The sequence below is a fragment of the Suricata suricatta genome, chromosome 3 (assembly GCF_006229205.1).
Source record: "Suricata suricatta isolate VVHF042 chromosome 3, meerkat_22Aug2017_6uvM2_HiC, whole genome shotgun sequence".
NCBI classification, from domain to species: Eukaryota; Metazoa; Chordata; class Mammalia; order Carnivora; family Herpestidae; genus Suricata; species Suricata suricatta.
In genome coordinates, this window is record NC_043702.1 from 60,799,893 (window position 1) to 60,824,925 (window position 25,033).

The following is a 25,033-nucleotide window of genomic DNA, read 5'->3' on the forward strand; positions in this document are numbered from 1 at the left end:
TCTTTTATCCATTCTGCTACCCTATGTCTTTTGATTGGAGCATTTAGTCCATTTACAATCAGTGTTATTATTGAAAAAGATGAATTTAGAGTCATTGTGTTCTCTGTAGGGTTCATGCTTATAGTGGTGTCTATGGTACCTTGTATTCCTTGCAACATTTCCCTCATAGAGTCCCTCTTAGGATTTCTTGTAGGGCTGGTTTAGGGGTGATGAATTCCTTCAATTTTTGTTTATTTGGGAAAATCTTTATCTCTCCTTCTATTCTGAATGACAGGCTTGCTGGATAAAGGCTTCTTGCCTGCATATTTTTCCGGTTCATCACATTGAGGATTTCCTACTATTCCTTTCTGGCTTGCCAAGTTTCAGTAGATAGGTCTGTAACTACTCTGATAGGTTTCTCTTTGTATATTAGGGCCCTTTTAGCCCTAGCTGCTTTCAGAATTCTCTCTTTATCCTTATATTTTTCCAGTTTCACTATGATATGTGGTGCCAAAATTCGATTCAAGTTACGTATGAGGGGAGTTCTCTGTGCCTCTTGGATTTTAGTGTCTATTTACTTCCCCAGATTGGGGAATTTCTCGGTTATAATTTGTTCACAGACCCCTTCAATGCCTTTCTCTCTTTCTTCTTCTTCAGGAATTCCTATGATACAGATATTATTCCATTTGATTGTATCACTCAGGTCTCAAATTCTCCTTTCCTGCTACTGGATCAGTTTATCTCTCTTTTCCTTGGCTTTCTCTTTTTCTATAATTGTGTCTTCTAATTCACCTATTCTCTTCTCTGCCTCTTCAATCTTGCAGTGGCCACCTCCATTTTATTAGGTACCTCATTTATAGCATTTTTTAATTCGTGATGACTATTTTGAAGGTCCATAGTCTTTGTAGCAATAGTTTCTCTAATGTCTTCCATGCCTTTTTCAAGCCCAGTGATTAATTTTAGGACAATTGTTCTAAATTCTTGCTCAATTATGTTGCTTATATCTGCTTTGAGCAATTCTGTAGCTGTGATTTCTTCCTGAATTTTCTTTAGAGGAGAGCTTTTCTGTTACGTCATTTTGGCTAGCTTTCTGTCTCTTGTCAGTTTTAAAAGCTTGTTATGCACTCTGCACCTGTGAGTATTGCTACATTAAAGGAGGCTCATTGTCAAGGGCCTCTCCATTTAGGAAGTGTTCTTTTGATGGTGTTCCTTGGTGTCTCTTGTTGTGCCCTTGGATATTTTATTTCCCTACTCATATTTAACTCTGGGACTCTCCACCATGTGTACTTTGGCTTGTTTCTTGAGGTAGCCCTGAAAAGGAGAACAGACAGACAAACACACAGGGAAAACAAGCATGTGGACGCACAGACAAGTCAAACAAACAAGCAAACCAGAAGGGAAAAGAAAAAAAAGGGGCGGGGGACAAAAACAACAAAAGAAAAGGACAGTCTAAAAGCATAAAACCAGAAATCCCAGCTACAAGTAAAAAGTAGGGTGGAGGCAGTGCTGATGGAAGAGCATCTACATAGAGAGAAGTGATAGGGTGGGGAGGAGGTGAAGTAGAACATTGACCAGGCAGAGAAACTAAAAGGCTAAATTCAGAGAGACAAAGAGGAGAATACGGCAGGAGATGAGGAGGAAGAAACAAATGAAGATACGTTACCCAAGGAACGTTTATAGGCCTTTTATTCCATAGAAAGAGAGAAAGGAAGGTAGCAATGCCGGTGTAGAATATGCATCAAGAGAATGGATTAAATGTGATGTTTAAGCAAACCAATGACCCGAGTGCCCAGTCCAATGGAGGGGAGAGATAAGAATGAGATAAGGGAAAATATATCTGTATAGCAAGAATGTATCTAGAGTTAATCATGGCAATGCGTCAATGTTGGTCTTGCCCTGGGCTCCGGAAAGAAAAGAAAGGCAGCTCTCCAGTGCAGATGGGTGCAGTGCAGGCAGATCTCGCCTCCACTGTGGGTCCCACAGGCCACTCCCTGAGGTCCTGCTTTGGGGGTTGTGGGGGAAAAAATGGTGGCGCCCCAGTCCCTTCTCAAACCAAGTGTTGCAATTCACTCTTTTGGGTCTGATCTCCCTGTGCCGCAGTGTAGCCAGGGTGTGCCGAGTTGTATTTCTCAAGCCCCACCTCACTTCCAGATTTTAGTCCATGCACTTTAATGATACCGCCCGAAATGTGCTCCCACAGGCCTGGTGGCTTCTTAGCTGGGATTGCGTAGGGGAAGCAGGGGAGCAGTTTCTCCTGGCGCCGCCTGGGATGGGGGCACAGAGCCCAAGGAAGGCGCCTCAGATACAGAAAATACCTCTCTCACCAAATGCCCCGGGATACAGATGGGATGATAGAACCCCTCTCTGTCCCGGGCCGAGGTTTTTCTCTTCTCCAGAGACAGTTTATAGCAGTTTCAGCCTCTCTTTCTCTTCCCCTCTCTCTCCGCCGCTCTCTGGGTCTCAGCTCCTTTTTATCTTCCCCAGTTCACAATCACGCACCTATGAGGCTGTCTTCTTAGCCAACTGTCTCTTTTCCTCCCACACTCTTGCTGTTCAGTGTCTTACGGCTTCAGTCCTTCCTGGTTTTAGAGATGCGGGCTGGTGAAAAGGTACAGAGCTCCCTACTTCTCCACCGTCTTGCCGCTCAACCTTCATAAGTATTTTAAAAGTCAAAACAAAATGAAGAAACACTTAAGAGGCAGACACTTAACGGTGTTGTGTCTGCTATGTGTAAGGTATTGTACAAGGCTCCAGGCAGTGGGAGCAAGCAGCTGAAACCAAGCCCTTGCCCTGAAGTTGCTTGCAATCTAGGAAAACAAACATAAATGTTTTCAAGAAAGATACTTTGTGAGGTTAAATCCGTGGAGTCAGAAAGTCACAAAACAGAGAGATTGGGAAAAGAGATCAGAGCACCCTTTGTTAAATAGCTCTCGAGTGAGGTTCCGTGGCTCGGAGGGAACGAGCCAGGGAAGTTGCAGAGACGATGCAGAAAGCCGAGGTCAGAAATAAATGAAAAAGGCCCTTATTGGGAGTGCTCTTGGGCGAGGTTCCCTGTCCGGACAGAATGGTCCAGGGAAGTCACGTGGGAGAACAAAGGGCAGGGCCTTATATAAGGCAGTAGTTTCTGAATGTGTGTCCAGGGGCAGAGAACCTCCTTATAAGGTGAAGAGATGAGACTAGGACAAATGATGAGTTTCCAGGAAGCTGGCAGTGGGTGGAAGGCTCCAAAACGGTGGTCCATCAGTTATCTTGGTGTTGTTCAGAGGGATGGTCTGTCAGCCATCTTGGTGTTCCTTTCCCCAAGCCCGCCAAACCTCTCATATTTTATTGCAAGATGGCAATAAAATCTGTAGTGGAATAATAATTTATTCTGAATTAAAAAAATTATACTTCAACTCTTGGTCCAAGTTCAGTAAAGGGAGAGAACAAGTTTGGATCACAAGATGAAGGCATGATAGGAAGCAGAAAGCATGTAGGATGAGAGCATGTGTGCTGAAGACACTGCTTTCCAATTTCCTGAAGAAATGGACTCAAGAGGCACCTGGGTGGCTCAGTCACTTAAGCGTCTGCCTTTTGATTTCAGCTCAGGTCATAACCTCACAGTCAAGGGATTGAGGCTTGTGCTGGCTCCTTGCTGAGTGTGGAGTCTGCTTGGGGATTCTCTCTCTCTCTCTCTCTCTCTCTTTTTCCTCTCTCTCTCTCTCTCCATCTGCTCCTCCCTTGCTCATGTTCTCCCCTTCCTCTCTCTCAAAATAAATAAGTAAACATTCAAAAAAAGAGAGCAATGGACTCGATATCATTTAGAGCATCCTCAAGGGTCAGAACTATTATTAATCTGTATTAATTTTCTAATTATAAAATTCTTTGCTTTCTGAAAACAGTTTCAGAAGAATTTTTGCCTCCCCTCACTGCCCCTGCGAATCCCAAACCCTGTGCCACAGTGTGATAATTGTACTGGAAAAATGCTTTAGAGCTTTCTAGTTATTCTCTACAAATTCTTTGGGTTCATCTTAGAAATTGCTCCAGAGAGCAAAACTTCCTTGGCTGTAGCCAGCTGAAGGATGGGGCTAATAAGGTGTTTTTCTCTTTCTCTGGGATGATGGAACACACACATTTTCCACAATGTCACTTGAGAGGGAAGAGTTGAGAAGCTGGCTTAGTTTCCTGGAAGAAGTAACAGTAGCCTCCTGATTTATATAGCACACACTCTCTACCAGTGTCTTTTTGGACACGTATCTGCTTTTCAAAACCGTTCTCTAGCAGTGATTGCTCCATCACTTCATAATGAGCATAGTGGAGGGCCTCTGTGGCCAGACCCTGGCTGCCATCTACTGCCCCTGGCTTCCAACAACTGCCAGGGAGTTAGTTCTGCCTATCAAGATGTAGGCATCTTTGCTAGGATTGGTACCATGAGGTCTATGTAATAATTTGGTTAGACTGAATTATAATTCTACATAGATAAGATGACTTACTCATATTTTATATTTTAAATTCCTCTGTACCCACAAGTGTTAACTTTGGTAAGCTTGAGCTGACTTCTGAACCTTAACATTTTCTCCATCTTTTGAAGGTTGCTGGACATTGAAAGTGAAATGATCAAATTTGCAGGTTACTATGCTGGAATCGCTTTGGCAGTACTCATCACAGGATATTTTCAAGTGAGTAGCACCTTTATTTTATTTACAAATCAACATCTGGGTTCAAAGATATTACAATGAAATGCAAAGTATGCTCTTAACTTTTAAGTTGTTCAGATACCCTAAGGACTACAGTTGTATTTGGAGGTGGGGGCAGGGTGAGAGGATGGGGAATGATTCTTGCTCTCAGATGGGGAGGAAAATATAATCAGTTGTCTAGAAAGATGGTGAATAGACTTTGAATTTCAATGCCCTGTCCTGCCCTGTCCCCTAGGCTTTATCTTTTTTCCTAAACTCAAAAAAAAGGCAGTTGTGGGTGTGTTTGTAAAGAGAATATGAGCATCCTGGAGGAAGGGAGACATGAGGAGTTGGAAGAGAGCAAACTTGACTTTCTTTTTCTCTTTCATTGCTAAAATCTCACCAATCTGTATTCCAACTCAAACTCTATAAACTGAATCTAGAGTGTATACTAGATTTAAGCCTTGGGAGGGCTTGCCTTATTTAACCCTTATTCTTTTAAGTTTATTTATATATTTTTAGAGAGTGAGAGAGTGGGGGAGGAGCAGAGGAGAGGGAGAGAGAGAATCCCAACCAGGTTCTACACCATCAGCACAGATCCTAATGTGGGGCTGGAACTCACAGACTGCAAGATCATTAACCCGAGCTGAAATCAAGAGTCGGATACTTAACTGACTGAGCCACCCAGGTGCCCCATACCTAACCATTATTAAAGAAGCAAAATATTTCATCTTTTGCCTTCTGTAGAAAGAAAATAACGAGTCCCTTCAATCTCCATGCATTCAAGAATTCCAGGAAGTTCATGTTCATTGTCAAAAGAAATGAATCAATTTCTCCCATTGATTTCTCCCATGACCATTTGGTTGGGGAAAACTATCAGTAGATTCCCTACTTATGTCATCACTTTTGTCTTACTTTCTCTGAAAATCGTCCAGTAGTCTGGAAACCATACATACATGCTTGTTGGTAGGCCTCTCGGGGCTGGTGGGGGAGTGGGAGTTGGGGTACTCAGAAGTGGCTTGCAGAAATAGGGATTTAAGAGCAAGAATTTCTTTTTGGCGTGGTGAGCCTTCCTTTACACATGCAGACAGGGGAGCTCAGTAAGGTTAGATCGACAAGTGGCAAAGCCAAAGTCACACCAGAACCTTCCGTTTCCATTTCGACACTGTCCTGCTCATCCCACTTTAAGCAGCAGGTGTCCTCAGCTACCACAGCCCCCGTGACACGGCATTCTATGAGTTGCTTTCCTCTCTCTCTCAGCACTTAGGCGGAAAGCATTTTCTTCTGAAAAGAGAAGGAATCAACAGATATTTTTAACATTGCAATGCCAAACATTCCTTGCTTCATTTTCAGATATGCTTTTGGGTAATTGCTGCAGCTCATCAGATACAGAATATGAGAAAAATTTCCTTTAGAAAAATAATGCAAATGGAAATAGGATGGTTTGACTGCAATTCCGTGGGAGAGCTGAACACGAGGCTTTCCGAGTAAGTGGTTGGTCGGAGGTCGTAATGTATGTGCGGGTTTTTGATAATAGAGCCCTTGTTTCTAAGTTAAAGAATTGGAAACACATTAACAACAATTAAATATCTTGGAAACATCTTGTCTCTTACGTTGGGCTTTTATAGATACCGTGTTCTTTTCATGGGTAACATTTTATCAAATATGATCATTAACAATTGAAAGCCAGGATACTACAGTTTTGTTTGTAGATTCTTGAGAGTTAAAAGAAGTAGGGCAATTTGACCTCTAAAAGAGAGACTGAAGGATGTCACATCTATGTATCAATAAGGAAAAATGACACAATTGGAATGAATTATCTTGCTTTCTCTGTTGAGGTTATTTCTGCACATAAAAACAAAGACCAAAAAATCCAAAATATCTCAAGAAAGATTCAAACTAAAAAACTGAATTTAAATCCAGTTTATACCTAAATACCAGTTGGGGTCATTAATAGCTCCCCTCCAGGGGAATGAGCCCTGACTAGTCAGAACCAATTGAACTCTGTTGAATTGAACTTTGAGGTCTCATGGGAGATGCTTAGTGTACAGTATAGTGAAGATAACAGACTAAATGTTGCAACCCTTAGATTCTAGCACTCATTCTGCCCCCTTACTTACTGTGACCTTGAACACACACCCATCCTTGCTATAATACAACTATCACATCTCTGGGTAATACCTTAGGTCCTTTTTTTGCTATTAAATCCTAAGCTCTGTTTGCTCTGTCTAAGAGATTATGGGAATATTCCCAGGAATATGAATGTAATGTAATTATGTTCTACTAACATTCTGGAGGATTTACTCTATGGAAGCCATAAAGATAAACCACAGAATTCCTGATCTTGGGGAACTTACAGCCTAGTAGGAAAGATAAAAGGTGCAAACAAGTAAGTAATCAGAGCTGGCACATACTGATAGCCTACAGTACACTGGACACTGTTCTACATACTTTACCTATATTAACTAATTCTCATCTATAAATGGAGATAATGACAGAGCCTGAGGAATAGGAAAGTTAAGTAACTTGCCCAGGAAAAGCTTCTGTTAAATTCAGAGTCTGGCCTGAGTCTGTGCTCTTAACCTCTATTCTATATTGCCTATAAGCAGAAGGCAATAATTACATACATGTACACACACATACACAGATTAATTACATTGTTATGCAAAAACAGGGAGGAAGATATTACTTCTTCCTGGGGGATTATGTAAGCTTTTATGAATTAGGTGATGTTTGGGCTGTACCTGCATGTTAAAAGGATTTAACAGGTATAAAGAAGGAAAGTAGAACTTGTCAGGTCAGACCAAGGATATGAGCCATAAGAAAGAAAGAGACAAATAAGATGGTTTCTAAAAGTCTTTGTCAACATTGAAAGGACACTGGCTGTTGTTTCTCACCGGGAATGGTGTACAGAGACAAGAGTACTTCGAAGGGAAAGACGGGGATTTCTCATTAAAACATTTGAATTGACTGAGTTCCATTTTAGTGATCGAATTCTCTCTTGTTTCCAGTGATATTAATAAAGTCAATGGTGCCATTGCTGACCAAATGGCCATTTTCATTCAGCGCATGAGCACAAGCATCTGTGGATTTCTGCTAGGATTTTACCAGGGCTGGAAGCTGACCTTGGTTATTATCTCTGTCAGCCCTCTTCTTGGGGTTGGGGCAGCCATCATTGGTCTGGTAAGAATATCTCCTCACTTCTCTCCAGGACATTTGTGCTGAGAAACAGCCAGAAATGTGAAACTTGATTCCTTTTTCCTGTGCATGTTTAGTCAATACTATCACAGTTTCAATTTGCTTTGTTTGATTATTTCTCAGTATCAAATAACATTCCACAGATCAGGGATTGATGATGTTTTAGTAACATAAATATTATTGTACTAATAACAATAACAACTACCTATTTTGAGCATTTTTGCCAGGCACTACTAGGAACTTCATATATATTATCTCTAGTCTTTACAACAATCTTATAAAGCCTTAATGCCATTTTAAACATAAGAAATGGAGGCTCAGAGAGGTAAAGGGACTTGTCTGGGACTACACAGCTAGCAAGTGATCAACTACAAAGGAGTCAGACTCCAGAACCCCTGCCCACTCTCTGACATGCTGATTGCTTCCCATGTCCTCACCAACTCAGATGTTTTCCTCAAAAAGCCCAACAAACACACCCAAATCAGTAACAAGCACCTAGCAGAGATTTCTGCCTTCACAACTATGTTCTCCATGCTGTCTGATCAGTTTCAGACAGAGGTTACCTGACCCATTCTGAGCCATGTCCCCATCAGTCTCCATTCCCCAGGGATGTACGCCAAGAAAAACTGTAGGAGTAGGAATTTTGAGTCATCCCTATTAAAAAACACTCCCAAGGATTAAGAAATTATATTACGCTTTTAGAGCAGCCACATCAGATAGCAGGTCATGGGCTCTGGCATACTAACGATTTACTGTAAATGAGAATAGAATTCAGGTGAAAAGCTGCACACACTCACATCATTGAGCAATGGGAGGCCAATCTCCATGGTAATATTTTCTAGCAAAATATTCTCTACACTCCACTGGCTGTACTCAACATTGCTCAAACGTTTCCCAGGTAGAACAGAGTGACAGTATCACTCCACTCAACTGGTCACCACCTGCTCTACCACCTGAGAGATATGTTTAGCCTGTCAAGGCTTTAGCTTCCTCATCTTTAAGATGAGGCTAATACTTCCCAAAGTCATTGTGATGATTCAAGGCATACATGCGTTAGGCACTCAGCATGGCATCTGGCACAGAGTTAATTGCTACAGAGTTATTTGCTTTTATTTTTTCCAATCCACCATATCACGCAAGCTTCCCCACAGTCTTTCCTACCGCTTTGCAGCTGCAGTCCGGAGACGCCTCCCTTCCGAGACGATCTTCAGGGATGCTGCACACATTTGATTCAGTTTCTCCCCACAAATACACTTAATCTCTTTCTTCAAACCTGTGATTAATTATGTTCATACTCAGACGGATCATATGTCACAGCTAACATGTTCAAGATGTAGCCTGGTTCACTTGCTTTTAGAGCATGGCTTCTCTTGCTGTCTCAGGGGCCATATTTCAACTTCATGTCAATGTGTCACTGATTTGGAATGCGGTAACTCTGCACTGGTTTCTTCTTGAATTCAAGTGTGTGCATGTTTGTCTAAAATGATGCAAACAATTTCACTAAGCCCAATTCAAAAGCAGGACCAAAAAAAAAAAAAAGAAAGAAAAGCTGGAGGGGTCAAAATATCACATATTACATGTTTTTGTTCTTGAGAGTTTTGTATGCCTGTGTCTGATTTTTATATTTAACCAGGAGAAGCATGAGTGGTTGTTAAATATTTTCCAATATACATCTTTTAAGCTCTTATATCAACTTAACTGAAGTATCCTGGGATTATTTCAGGAACCATTACAATAAAACTATGAATATTCACTACTACTTGATTTCCTCCATACATAATTTAGAAATAAATTAGAAGAGGGTTGGGGGTAAAAACTGCAGTGTCATCAGTAACATCCATGCAATTCAGGTTTTAATGTTGATGGAAATAGCCCTACTTTCCCTATTGTTGCCTTTTCAATTCACAGCTTACAAAGTGTACACTTGTAACATAAGTATAATGAAATAATACATTGACTTAGTTTGTATCTGAAACCTCCATTTAAGATTTTGTTTGAGGAGAGTTTTGCTGCTACAAGTTTGGAAAAACTTGTAAGATAAACTCCTTTAGTCTGGGTACTATGTGTTTCTTAGATTTCTGAGTTAGTTGATCTTTTACAATATTTACTTTTATTCATTCTCGGATTTTCGTCTGTGATAGGGATTTTTTTGGTGATTAATTCTAATTAGAACTCAATCCAAGTCCAATTTTAGAAAAAGTAATTTGTTAAATATTAAGGGCAATGTCTTTTTAGTCCCCTTTGTAAAGAGACCAGCTAGTTGAGCGCCTCCAGTGGAGTCAAAGGGGTGCCTGGAGCTTTCTCCTGTGGAATCACCTCTGCGGCATCAAGCCTTTGCACGCTCAGGACCTCTCTCCCATTCTATACTCTGACTAACATGGCGTCGGCCTCTGACTCCAGTGGTTGTCCATAAATTGTGCAGTGGTCTGTGGCCAATAGCAATGACATGGGACATGGCATCACTTAAAAACTTTATTAGCATGATGAGTGAAACACTGTGGTCTCTTCGAATGTCCTATTTGGGACTTACTCTGTGAGAGCGTTTTTGAGGCTGACTTCTAATGGAATCATTCTAATATGCTAACAACCAAACCCTCATGGATCGGGTTTAACAGAGATCAAAACTGGATGAAATCCTTTCCTTGGTGAACACTGTTACAGTGAAAATCTACTTTTGTATTAAACCACATCTCATGTTTCCTGGGCGACAGGTTGACTTACCTAATTACCAGGTCTTTACATTTTGTTTTCTTCTTTCGGATTTCAGAGCGTGTCCAAGTTTACTGACTATGAATTGAAGGCCTATGCCAAAGCAGGGTCAGTGGCTGATGAAGTCCTTTCGTCTATGCGAACAGTGGCTGCTTTTGGTGGTGAGAAAAAAGAGGTTGAAAGGTTGGTTCATTGAAATGTCTGCCACATTCCAGAGTTTTGTTGATCGGCTCACTACCCTGAGATCTTCCCTATTTTGTACAAAGTGACAGATTTTTACCTTGGCCTATTTACTCTGAGGGAGCTTCTGTTCAGGAGCTGGCTGAGAGTAATTAGATGGGGCATTAGCACTGCAAGTACCTTCAAGCCTTTAGCTGTGGGTTTTGAAAATGTTATAGTGGGAGATGTTTAGAAAGCTATCTTAGGTTAGATATTTATTTCAACTGTGGTGATGTGTACATATACACACTATACCTCTGTAACACTGTTTGCTGCATGATCTAAAATGCAGTTCCAGGGGCCATCAGCATGGCTCAATCAGCTGAGCATCTGACTTTGGCTCAGATCATGATCTCACAGTTCGTGAATTCGAGCCCCACATCAGCTCTGTGCTCTTTGCCCCTCCCTCGCTTGTGCTCTCTGTCTCTCTCTCTCTCTCTTTCTCAAAAATAAATAAACAAAACAAATTTAAAAAGTGCAAGTATTATTATTAAAAAAGAGAGAAAGAGAGGGAGGGAGAGAGAGAATGAGTTTGAGAAGGGCAGAGATAGAGGGAGACAGATGATCCAAAGAGGGCTCTGCACTGACAGGAGATCATGACCTGAGCCGAAGTCAGTCACTCAGCCAACTGAGCCACCCAGGTGCCCCTCTAGGAGATTAATTTCTAATAAAAATAAAAAACTAGATGAGTAAAACAGCACAGTTGTCAAGAATGTGATATTGTTTATTCTTCCATTTATCTGGAACTTATTAAGTGCTTGCCATGTGCCAGGTACTGATTTTATAAAACAGCCTCCAGTTTAATTAAACCCTTTTTAATGAGTTGTAGATCCAGTGTGACGATGTCATTCTCAGTTGCTACCAAAGAGAAAAGAGAATGGATTTTACAATCTCTAATTATCTTCTTTTCTTTTTGTTTTGTTTTGTGTCTTTTGGTTTATAGAGTGAAGTTAACATGTTTCTCATAAAAAATTTCAGCAGCATACTTCCTCCACCATAAAAGATGTTAATTATTGTTAATAAAAGTAGTAATGTAAATGTTTTAAAAATGGTACCAAATAGCATAGACCTTCACTTTTGTCCCATGAAGTGGGAAAAGTTCTCCATGAATTTATTTTGGGGGATAAAAAAATGCAGTTGCAGAATGTCTGAGGTTTAAGAAAGTATAGAATCACGAAAGTGGTTTGGATATCTACATAGTTATCTATGTCCCGTGGCCGTGAACCCCATGGGTCATGTTACAACATAGCATTCTTGGTCACAGGGCAGATAGGTGAGGTATATGGAGACGAATTGGTGCAAAGGGTTTCAAACCCGGGGGGAAACAATTACATCATTTCCTAATAGAAAGCATGCCATGTGACTTAATAAGACAGTTCAAGCACAAATAGTACTAGATCCCTCATGTTCAAACATTTGTGTTGAAAATTCTTTTCTCTTGGGGTGAAGTTCTCACTTTCCTCGTGGTTCTCATGTAATCAACCAGGAGGCTTTGTTAGGCATCATTCCTTCGACATGTTTCACTGCTAGGTTGGAAGAAACGATATAACTCCATGGACACTATCGTCATTTTCTTCCCTTACAGCTGCTATGTGTCTGGGGTGATTTTAGTATTATGATTGAGTATAAGCACTGCCCTGTGCCTGATGTGAATATTTTGACTTGAGCTGCTGCTGCTGACATAGACTCACATGCTTCCTCTTCACAGGTATGAGAAAAATCTTGTGTTTGCCCAGCGTTGGGGAATTAGAAAAGGGATAGTGATGGGCTTCTTTACTGGATTCATGTGGTGTCTCATCTTCTTCTGCTATGCGCTGGCGTTCTGGTATGGCTCCAAACTTGTCCTCGATGATGAAGAATACACGGCAGGAATCCTGGTCCAGGTACTTTGATCGGAGTGACCTAGACATAGAGTTTCCTGCTGGCATCTCAGAAAAGCCCACAGTAAAGGTGTTTTGTTCATTCCCTTAGGATCTGATGGGGGAAAAGCATCAGTGATTTGGTGGATCCCATCTGCAGAAACAGGCAATCCCTACACATTTTATAGTAAAGGAATGCTGAGCTTTCGAATTGATGAGACCAGAGATTTAATGATTTCCAATTAGCTAAATATTTTAGAGCTGTAAAACAATGATTTTTCTGAGTCCAAAAGATAATATGCCATGAAAATGGGAAGTCATTGGTCTCTCAGCTAAAAGTTAACAGCTCGTGTAGTTAAGCTTAATAATAGTACAAGATATGTGCTAATGGACGTACTTGTGAAACATAATGAGTTACTAAAATACGAGCCAATAATATCCTCAACTGAACAGGCAATGCCACCATATTTTACTGCTCACCTGTGCTATGGCCATGCTCTCACGAATGCCAAGGCTGCTTTAATTTTCAATATTTTTTCAACTGTTCTTTCAGGAATTTTTGAGCATTAAAAAATTTCTTATCGAGCATCTACGCTATGCCAGACCCATGCAAAGGCAGAGGATTCAATAGTGAACAAAAGAAACGTAGTCTTTCCTGATGTAATTTGTAGTTCAGTGGGGAAGAAAAGCACTAATTAAAGAATCCCATCAGTGCCTAGTGGCAGACGAAAACATGCTACCGAGGACACGGGAAGTTCATAGTGAATGGCAGGGTAACCAGGTGTGGCTAGGGCTAGGAAAAGCCCTTCCTCCTGCTCCCAAGGTGCTTCCTCCTTAGCCTGCAGCGCCTCACTACAGCAGGAGTCCTGTCATTGTTCTGATTCTCAGCCGAAAACCACTTTCATGCTCATCCAATCTTCTATTTTCTTTTACGGCTTGCTGAGCTTTTCCTTTAGAGCATTTGAATGAAATTGAACATTTGGGTTTATTTACAATTTGTCACCCCCTCTTCCTGCCCTCACATAGGAAGCCTCTTGAGGTCAAAGGGATAAAACAAGAACTATATGTCTCATTTGGCCTATTAAGTATTTAATTAAGTATATTAATTTTAAAAGCATGGATATAAGGTTCTTATATAAAATATTTTGGACCTAGATTCTAGGTGAGACAGGCAGCAATTAAATAATAAAAAATGTAGGGGCACCTGGGTGGCTCAGTCAGTTAAGCATCCAACTTCAGCTCAGGTCATGACCTCGAGGTTTGTGGGTTGGAGCCCCGCTTTGGGCTCTGTGCTAACGGGTCAGAGCCTGAAGCCTGCTTTGGATTCTGGTCTCCCTCTCTCTGTCCCTCCCCTGCTCACATGCATGCTCGCTCTCTCTCTCAAAAATAAGCATCTTTTAAAAAATAATGAAAAATGCCCAAATCTTACATAGACATTGCTAGCTGATAGCCTATTATTTGAGGTCTACTGTTTTAGTAGAAATGCATTTCTAGGGAAAATTGAATAGAATTTTATTTACAAATAGAAATGATTATCCGAGGTCAAACTATAACCACAGCTACTGACTTTATTTCATGACAACACACCAAGAACAATTTTTCAAAATTCAGTTCTTTGCAAGATGAACAACTGGCATCACTTGAATTTTGTTTAAAAAATTAAATATGATTATACATGTTAGTGTTTTATAACCTTAAAAGAATAGTACAGATGGAAAATGTTGCTATTATTATAATTTAGCCACTTTCTTAACAACTTTAATATAGCTTTACACATTTAAAAACTTTTTTAATGTTTATGTATTTATTTTTGAGAGAGAGCATGAGGGAGGGAGGGGCAGAGAGAAAGGGACACAGAGGATCCAAAGCAGGCTCTGCAGTGACAGCACAGAGCCCAAAGCAGAGCTTGAACCCACGAACTGTGAGATCATGACCTGAGCCGAAGTCCAACACTCAACAAACAGCCATCTGGGTGCCCCTAGTTTTGCACATTTGAAAAACCAGTGAAACTATTGCAGGTCTGAGACCCGATTATAAAGTCCCTGGTCTTTATTGATCTAATGACTCTTAAGAACTTTCAACAGTCCCCGCTGCTTCTATCTGCTCATTCTGCAAAACAGCGTGCACAAAAAGAATTTCAGAGGGAAAAATGAATTGGTAAACTGGAAATTAAATAATACAATTCCAATGGGAAACACTGAATTTAAAATCCCCTTGGTTACTTCTCCAGCAGGAATCCAATTTTTTGGTCCTGCTAAAAATATTTCTGCTAAAATACTAAAAATTTTAGGAGATTATTTAAGCAAAAATAATTCTAATTGGGCAGCACCAGCCAGCAGTGATGAGAAACCACCCTCTACCTGTATGAGGAGGGGACTTTATAGTGAAGAGACAGAAGTAAAGCAAAAAATTACTTGATTGGCTAAGCTGTTGCCTTGCCTGGGGAAGCTTAAGTGACTATTTGTGATTGTCCTTAGGCTTTTGATTTCTTGGCCATGAGGCATTTGTGCTAAGATTTTGGTTTGCTTGTGCAGGCTGCTAAAGCATTAAATCTACCTCAGCCGAATGGCCTCCTTGTTTAACTAATCTGACATTCCTCAGTTCAAGCGTTCACTCTATGCTTTCTGTAAATAATTTAACTGAATACTTACTATATGCAGATGTGGCATACTATGTGTTTCTAACATTTTAATCATCAATTATTAACCTCACCTCTTACTCCAAATGTCTTCTTGCAAGCCTCTGCTTACACCTTTAGAAATTTCCCTTTGGGAAAAATGGAGAAATCCATTAATAGTATAATCACTGATTGTTCTTTCTCTTTCCCTTCCTCCCTCCCTCCATCTCTTTGTTTCACTCATGTGTGCAGGCACATTTTTTGCCCTACCTCTGAGTAGCAAACTATGAAGCCTCAGTATTTCTGAGCTGAGGTGAGTGTTAGTAATCCACTAAACGAATTAGCAATTAGGTTAATCTAATATATTTTTTTATACACAACATCATTATTGGCTGCATGGTCATTGGGCGTACATGGTAAGTGGCCCACACAAACGACTGTGATTAGTGCCACTTGTACACAGACAAAAAAATAAATTCTGTAGTCTATTAAGAGAGGAGATGAAAGGGAATTGAAGAGTGCAGAAAGCTGTTCTTTCATGGCTCCCAGATTTCAGGACTCAGTGATAAAAAAAATAATGGCAGTAGTGGAGGGTAACATTATTCAGGGTGTAAAAGGTGTCAAGCACTAAGTGACGCATTTCATATAAATACAATTTGTAATATCAAAACTTCATTCTGTATGATGTTGTTAAAAATCAAATGGAGATATGAGGTTGAAAAATATGTGCTGAGGGGCATGGAGTGGGATATAAACTCAGGTCACTATGCCTCCAGGGCCTGACTCATTAACCAGTGTTTTCCTGCTTTTGGATCTGTCTTCTAAGGAGCCACAGACCCCCTTTCCCCCAGCACAGCACACCCTCAGATTGTTCCGCAGTGGTCTTCTTTGTCTCTTCTGACACTGCTGGCCCTTGGTTAGTTAGAGTGCAGTGTCTGTTGCGCTGGGTACTAGTTATTGTGATAATATTAGGACAGACCTCTTCTCACTCACTTTTCCCCCCTAAGAACTCTGAAAGAGACATTTGCAAAGCCAGGCTAAGCTGAGGTTTGACTGCAAACCTCAGCTTAGGCCTCTAGTGATTCAATCTAGAATCTAGTCAGGGGTCGGCAAACTATGGCCCACCTTCCTAATCCAGCCTGATGCCTGTTTTTGTAAATAAAGTTTTATTGGAACACAGCCACAATTATTTGTTCTCTACTACTATGGTTGCTTTTGTACTACATAGTAGAGTTGTGTAATTACTTCAGACAGAGCCCATATGGCCTGAAAAGCCTAAAATATACTATCTGGTCCTTTATAGAAAATGTTTGGTGAGTCCTGATCTAGGACATGTGGAAAGCATCCTTCGCTTAGGTGGGAAGACCTCTGATAAAGGATGTCTTAACCCAATGTGCAGAAGTACTTTTCCGACTATTCACCTTATCATTTCTTAAGTGTACCATCTTGCTTCTTTTAGCATCATCACTATGATTTATGTGGCTAGCATTGGATTTATCACCTTTAAGCTAATTATTTTATTTAATGTTCATAACAGTCCCATGAGGCATATACTGTAACATTCCTGTGTTACAGATAAGGAAATTGGGGTCTTGAAAGATGAAGTAGTCTGCCAATGGGAGGAGCCACCTTCTGTAATTAAGGAAAAGGGGCGGTCCCCATGCATGGAGGGAGGGATTCAAGGAGAAGGCAAGAGGGGACTGGCACACATCATCATGACATTTGGAATGGAGGTTACTTGAGAGGAAGGGAGGCAGCTGGGAGGCTCCGAGGAGTCTCCTGGTCCAGACACAAGACTGAAAGAAGGCAGGGACACCATCGCAGACTAGGATCACTTGACCACCTGAAGAAGACCACATTCAGACATTCAGGCACAACCAATCTGCAGCTCAGCAAATAACTCCTGTCCCCAACAGGAGTTGGCCACTGAAACATCCTCTATGAAAGGTACATGACTTGTACTCATTTGGTCAAAAGGAGCCTTGTGTTCCTCCTAGAGGCATGTGACAAATTACCTCATTGCCTCTTTCTTTAGAAACAGCACTGATAAAAACAGGGTGCTATTTGGTAGGAACATCTGGTCATGATCAGGTCGCCTTCCTCTGACTTAATGAAATGACTGGGTTGGTGAATTTAAGGACAGTTTCCTCAACTTTGCAAGGAACCTGGCCATACCAACCTTGTGCCACCAGCAGCAGATGGGCCTGTTTGCTAGACAGATATCAGTCAAGAGCCTGGGTTCAAATAATGCTCTACCATTTAACACATGTCATATAGGGTAAGTTAGGCAACCTCCATACACCTTGGTTTTCTCTTCTGTTGTAAAAATTAAATGAAGTAAAGCAAGCAAATCACTTAGAAATATACATTAGCAAAACTAGTAGTAGTAGTAGCAATAGTTATCCTAATAATAGTTTACTAGTGGAACTAATAAGCATTTGTAGTAAATCTATAATGCATGTACCAACATCTAGGACAATCAAGCTAATCATACTGACTTTGTTGCTTCAGTGACCCTTATCAGGGGTCTCTTATCCAGAAACCCTATCAGGTTTTTCATATCATGAACTGAATTATCATGTCACTATTCTAACTCACTTTGTGTCTATCTGCTGCCTTGCTTAGACCTGTTACTTATTTCAAAATATATTCTTCTTTGCAGAATAGTGTTCTACACATAGATGTTCAATTAAAAATAATGTAGTCTTTTAGATCATAACAATAGAAAAATTGGAGAGACTCTATAGAACAAAAACTATTCCAGGTGTCTCTAAAAAAATAGCTTTCAAACTCCCATGGAACAAGATTTCTGAGAAACCTCTGAGTTCACATGGATAGGCCAAATAATAGCACTATTTACACGTTGACAAAAACACACAAAAACTATGTCTATCTCTTTTCTTTTCAGATTTTCCTCAGTATCATAATAGGAGCTTTAAATCTTGGCAATGCATCTTCCTGTTTAGAAGCCTTTGCAACTGGCCGTGCAGCAGCCACTGGCATTTTTCAGACAATAGACCGGGTATGTAAGAGCCAAAGTAAAGGCCATGAGCAGGTTGGGGGTGAGAGAGAAATGAATTTCTAAGGAATTTACCTTCAATGTTGAAAATTATGAGGACTATCACAATGCCACTAATTCAGCCATACTTAATAAGTGCTGTCATGAGCCAGGCTCCACACTGAGTTGGACTGCAAGAGTGAAATAGAACAAATAAGGCCCTTGCTCTTCTATCATACTAGGAAACAGGTAATAAAGAGGAAGCACATTTATGGATCTAGAAGATGTTATGTTGGGGTGCCAGGGTGACTCAGTTGGTTGAGCATCTGACTTCGTCTCAGGTCATGAACTCAAGGTTAATGAGTTCAGGCTCTGCGTTGGACTCTGTGTTGACAGCTCAGGGCCTGCAACCTATTTCAGATTCTTTGTCTCCCTCTCTCCCTCTGCCCCTCCCCCTCTCATGCTCTGTCTCTCTCAAAAATAAACAAAAAGCATTAACAAATTAGAGTGTATTATGTTGAGTGAAATAAGTCAGACAGAAAAAGACAAATACTATACAATTTCACTTATATGTAGAATGCAAAAAAATAAATAAAATGAACAAACAAACAGAAACAGACTCATAAATACAGAGACAAACTGGTAGCTGTGAGAGGAAGGGGCTAATGGGATGGGCAAAATAGGTGAAATGGATAAACTTACAGTTATAAAATAAATAAGTCACAGGGATGAAAAGTACAGACAATAATATTGGAATAATTTTGTGTGTAGCAGGTAAATACGCTTATCTTGGTGAGCATTTGGTAGTGTATGTAACTGTTGAATCACTCTATTGTATACCCAAAACCAACTTAACTTCAGTGAAAAATAAAAATTAAAAAGAGAAGTACATTCAAAGATAAGATAATATTTGTGCAATAAAGGAAATAAAATAGGTCAGTGTGGTTGTGGTTGGAGTGGAGAGGAGACTTTAAGTGATGGTAACGTCATCTCTGAGGAGGTAATATTTGTGCTGAGAACTCAAGGAGCGTCAGCCATGTGAAGGGAGGTTGGGGGGAAAGCCGTGCGTGGAAAGTGAGAGCAGGGAGGCTATTCCTGAAAGAGAGCCCTCTGGTTGGGAAAAGGGCTTGGTGAATGCAAGGACCTAAAACAAGGTCAGTGTGTGTGAATCGAGTGAGCAAGGGACAGAAGCTGTAGAGAGAGGAAGGGGCCGCATCATGCAAGACCTTAAGGCCAAGTTCGTAAGTTTGGATTATCTTCGGAAGGAGACAGAAACTTTTTACAAGTGTGTAAAGGACTCTGGTAGCCTGGCTAGGAATTTCCTGGTTAATCTACTAAAGCACATGGGAGGTCCAGCTAGAAAGTCAAAATCCAAGAATAGAAGGGAGTAGAGGGTAACATGCTCATCCTCTCGGTAAGCCCTGGAAATCCAGAGGTTCTTCTTTGGTCCCCTAAATCTTAAGTATTTATGAAGCATATAGCCTACCTGAGTAAACTGTTTTGTATTTGGAGATTTCATGTATTGGAGTATAAAGAGATTGTTGAAAACTACATAGACATGTTGAGCTATCCAAATTCTACCCCATTCTTAGAGTTGTTATATGCTCAAATAAGACAATGAGTCTAAAAGGACTTTGAAACTGTTATAAAAAAATTAAAGTATTTAAACTTTATTATCTTTACTAGAGACCCATGAGGAAGAAAGTAGATTACACTCTTGCCCCCAAAAGAGATATGATGATGAATTTCTCTCACAAGTGTAGAAGGAGGAGGACGCTGACCCTGGAGTGTCCTAATAGTAAGACATGGCCCCCACTCCTGTCTGATTAACCAGAATGTTTAAATTCTAGATTAGGCTCACTACAACATCAGGTGAAATTCAGCATAGCAATTGAAAATTGGCAGTATTTGGGGATACCGCATGATGACATTCAGTTAGGTTTGTTTTTTTTTTAATGTTTATTTATTTTTGAGAGAGCAAGAGAGAGAGCAAACTGGGGAGGTGCAGAGAGAGAGGGGAGGAGAGGATCTGGAGCAGGCTCTGCGCTGTCTGCGTGAGATCATGGCCTGAGCTGAAGTCAGAGGCTTAACCAACTGAGCCACCCAGGTGCCCGAGGACATTACATTAGTTTTAATCATCATCTACAACAGATACACAAATGGAGAGAACTATTGAACTGTGGCTTGGATGACTGGTTGTGTGGACTTAGGAAAGATACTTAACCTCTCTGAGAGTCCTTTACTTCCTCAAGCAAACAACCGAGCATATCATATGTCTAATTAGGTTATAGTGACAATTACATAAATGAGAAAAGCATATATTAAAATACCCTGTAAATTGTCTTCCATGGTATCTCAATAATATAATAAAACATAATGATATTAATATGCTATATAAAATATAACAATATATTAGCTATAGATTAATGCTATATATATCATTATTATATAATAACATGTCATAGTAATGTCAACAAATAGTAATAATTTAATTGAATTTAATTAATGTGAAGTTACATAGCAATTATATATTGACATATTTTGTGTTGATTATAATTAATTATATATTAATTATTTGTGTATGTTTGGTTATTTAATATATTATACATGTTATATAATAAATTAATACTGTTAATGTATAGTAATATAATAATATCTCATGAATATCTCAGTAAATGTTCATATTATTAGTTACTAATAAATGCTTAATGTGGAAGCAAATTTTGCCGCACGTTTTACCTGCTTGTTGTTCTATTTCATGAGTCAATTCGAACCAAGATAGGTCATAAATGTGTATAATGTGTGTTGTTGCTGTCTTCCCTTAATATTCCACTCCAGAAACCCATCATTGACTGCATGTCAGAGGATGGTTACAAGTTGGATCGAATTAAGGGTGAAATTGAATTCCATAATGTGACCTTCCACTATCCTTCCAGACCAGAGGTGAAGGTAAGTTCATCTTTTCCCCAGGAACAATGGCATTTTCCTTCTTTGATGATTCATATCCAGAGCCACAAATGACTTGTTTTTCTGAAGCATGATAGTTTCCAGGAAGAAGGAACAGAAGCGTGTTTCTCTAGAAGTGTCCTTAGGCATCATGTCATTTCTCAGGCAACAAACCACATTCCTTTGTAGTAACAATAATGTGCAAATCTCTCTGGTGAGGACACACTCCGGCAGCACATTCAGGTTAGGTCAGGTTAAGTATGATTCTCCGCTGAAGTGAGTGAATGGTCCTGTCATTATAAGCATAAGCTAAATAAACTGCAAGGTCATCAGAACAACCAAGAAGTGCAGATGCAGAAGGCAGAACACGGGGTGGGTAGGGGAGGGAAGGGCAAAGAAAAGCTGCTGCCTTTGTGGATTTTTCTTCCTATCTCTAAGTTCACAAGATCAGTCTTTGGAGAAAAGGTAATCTTGTGACCTTATGCTCTAGTATCTTGTGCTAGGTGATTGCCCAGGGCACATGATGAAGAAAATTTAGAGTTTTCCTACACCTAGTAAGCAAGTATGTTTAAAGACCATGTGTTCTACAGGAAAATTAGGGTCTACTCTCCATGAATGAATTGGGTTTGAAAGGAGACTTATTCCTAATTTTTAACAGAAAAGCTCTAGCCACACTTTCTTAATATTTCTGTTATGGGGAGTAAATCCCATGCAACTTTATTCTGACACTACATACCCAAAATGTAGGTACACACACACACACACACACACACACACACACACACAGGTACCTGTATGTTCTGATTACATTGCTGGAGTATATTTTTGATTACTATTATATATCACATATATATATGGAACCATTCAATGTCACAACATAGATCAAAATGTCAATATATGGCAACATATGTGTGAAAGATCAAGCACAAGGTATTACTCACTCAGTAAAGACTTTTTAATGGATGTCTAAAAACTTGCTTCATAGTATCTGTTCAGAGCCAGCTCATAAGAGCTGTTTCATAAGTACCAGTAGAGTTAAAACACAGTAATTTCATTTTTATTTTATCTTCTATTCTCAACACCAGTAGTTTGTTTTAATAAAATCTTCTTCCTTAGACCTGCAAATAATCTTCATGCCACAGGTATGTACGTGGCCCTGCTGGGTGCCATGCTGTACTGGCCTATGATGAGAAAAAGCACACAGGATGCCTGCTCACCTTGGCAGGAATTATAGTCCAAAACAGTCCATAAGTGAATGTGATTTGCAAGCCTGACTCTCCAAGGGAAATGAAAGACATGTGAGATTTTGTCACACAGAGGACCCCAAACCGCCTTCCCATAATAGGTGCAGAAATCACCACTGAACTGGTGAAAATATCCAACAGATGCTTATGAATTAGCTTCTTGTTCTTCCCTTTCTAGACCTACCAAAATTCAGTCCTTACTTTTAACAGTGCTTTAAACTTAACAAACATGCCACGAACATTTATTAGGGAAAGTTATTTAGATCCTATGTTCACACGCAATACAACTGCATAACAGTTTAACATTTGCAAATTAGCTTATTATTAATCCGTGATCAGTAAATTAGTATTGTATTTCTAACTTAAAGGCTTTCTTTCCTTAACTAATTGGGACAGTCTCCTGAGGCATCCTAACAAGTCAGGAGTATTTTAAATTGGATTTTGGAACATACTTTTAAAAGTTGGCATGGTTCATTTACTGCAACTGTGTCACCACACCTCATTTTATTTCTTGGCCGCCACTATCAGTTTATTAATGAGTAATGTGCTCAAGGCTAAAACTTCATCCTCGGCACTGTTACTAATTTTCTGGTTATTGATAGGTATTGACAGATACTGCTTTGAGGGCATGAGTAACTACATACACAGTATGTAGCATCCTATCTTATGAATCTAATTGCTGACCATCTCAACGTTGCTCTTTTCTTTTCTCTGCAGATTTTAAATAACCTCAGCATGGTCATGAAATCAGGGGAAATGACGGCTGTGGTGGGAGCCAGTGGAGCTGGGAAAAGCACAGCATTGCAGCTTATTCAGCGTTTCTATGACCCCAGTGAAGGCATGGTGTGTGTCTTCCAGAAACCTCTCAATATGTGGGGATGGGAGAGTGCAAATGGAGATACGCTGGTCAAACATAAAGGCCTAGTACACACGGAGACCATCTTGACACACGGAGAGTTGACTTAATAATTTTTGACTGAATTGACTGGCTGATTGCCTGCATGGTGGCCGTGTTCAGTGAACAACCAGTCCGTGTGCTAGAGGATGTAACTAAATGTGCAGATACACTAATAATGGTATTGCTGCCTCTTCAGTGAGCTAGCCTGTCCATTTACTTATTTGGACTGCAACAAAACCGTGTTGTCTTTTAAAGTTTTTCCCAAATGCTAAAGGTTGCATGGCTAGAATGAATAATGACTGCTTTGAGAAGTTGGGTTTAAAAAATATATATATAATTTCACAAACTACTTGGTCTCGTTTTCCTAAGTTTTATTTGTCTATAAATATAGACAGAAACTAAGAAAATAAATATCCATAATTGCTGTTTGTTTATCACATATGTCAAGCACTTTGTAAAAATAATGATTTATTTTCAAAATGACCCCCAAGGTACGTATGCTCATTTTATAAATAAGGAAGCAGAGTCAGAGAGATTGAAACTTGCCCCCAGTTTGAACTCAGGTCTGTTAGATGCCAAAAGCTCTGTTCTTTCTACACTCTCAAAATCATTCTTGTCAATATTTCCTTGATGCCTTGAGGTGGAATCATTTGACCATAGAGTATGTGGCTCCGATGCCCGGCAGTGGATGCACTGTCACCCTGATGTGACAAACGTAATGAAATTTCTTTTTGGTACAGACATTCTATCCTCTGGATATTCTTTGCTATGTACCAGCATGGCAAGATTTCATGATTTCAATATATAGAAATCATGGTTTCTTGATATAAGATCTTTCCTCCTTTGCTAATAGTAATTTGCAATTGCTTATCCCACTTAGGGCTTCAGTTGCTTTTAAGTGGCAAAGTGCTATTTGTTTTTTTAAATATAATTTATTGTCAAGTTAGCTAACATACAGTGTGTATAGTGTGCTCTAGGCTTTGGGAGTAGATTCCCATGATTCATCACTTACAGCACCCAGTGCTCATCAGAAGTGCCCTCCTCAATGCCCATCACCCATTTTCCCCACTCCCCTGCACCTTCCATCAACCCTCAGCTTGTCTCTGTATTTAAGGGTCTTTTATGGGTTGCCTCCATCTCTGTTTGCAACTATTTTTTTTCTCCTTCCCATCCCCTATGGTCTTCTGTTAAACTTCTCAAGTTCTGCATAGGAGCAAAAGCATGATATCTGTCTTTCTCTGACTGCCTTATTTCACTTAGCATAATACCCTCCAGTTCCATCCACATTGTTGCAAATGGCAAGATTTCATGAATCAAGCCAAAAAGTTACTGTAAAGCAAATACAAGATAGAGATCATTTCTTATTTTTTTGTGGCTTTTTTTTAAACGTTTATTTATTTTTGAGACAGAGAAAGAGAGAGAGAGAGAGAGAGAGAGAGAGAGAGAGAGAGTGAGCAGGGGAGAGGCAGAGGGAGAGGGAGACACAGAATCCAAAGCAGGCTCCAGGCTCTAAGCTGTCAGCACAGAGCCCAACCCGGGGCTTAAACCCACAAACTGCGAGATCATGGCCTGAGCTGAAGTTGGATGCTTAACCGACTGAGCCACCCAGGCGCCCCTCTTTGTAGTTTTGAAGTCCATTTTAGGTCGCGAGTCAAAAGATAATAAAGATATACAACGTATCGTGAATAACTGATTGATTCCATTAAAGAAT

The 25,033-nt window shown here is 40.0% G+C and overlaps 1 protein-coding gene across 1 annotated transcript in view; it reads left to right on the top strand.

Annotated features, from left to right (window-relative positions):
* Positions 1 to 25,033, top strand: part of ABCB11 (ATP binding cassette subfamily B member 11) — an 87,474-nt gene that overhangs the window by 23,389 nt on the left and 39,052 nt on the right. The window contains exons 6-13 of the mRNA XM_029934441.1: positions 4,550 to 4,637; positions 5,988 to 6,121; positions 7,646 to 7,817; positions 10,600 to 10,724; positions 12,469 to 12,643; positions 18,145 to 18,258; positions 21,073 to 21,183; positions 23,142 to 23,267. Coding sequence (XP_029790301.1) covers positions 4,550 to 4,637; positions 5,988 to 6,121; positions 7,646 to 7,817; positions 10,600 to 10,724; positions 12,469 to 12,643; positions 18,145 to 18,258; positions 21,073 to 21,183; positions 23,142 to 23,267 — 1,045 coding nt within the window. The remainder of the gene's footprint in view (positions 1 to 4,549; positions 4,638 to 5,987; positions 6,122 to 7,645; positions 7,818 to 10,599; positions 10,725 to 12,468; positions 12,644 to 18,144; positions 18,259 to 21,072; positions 21,184 to 23,141; positions 23,268 to 25,033) is intronic.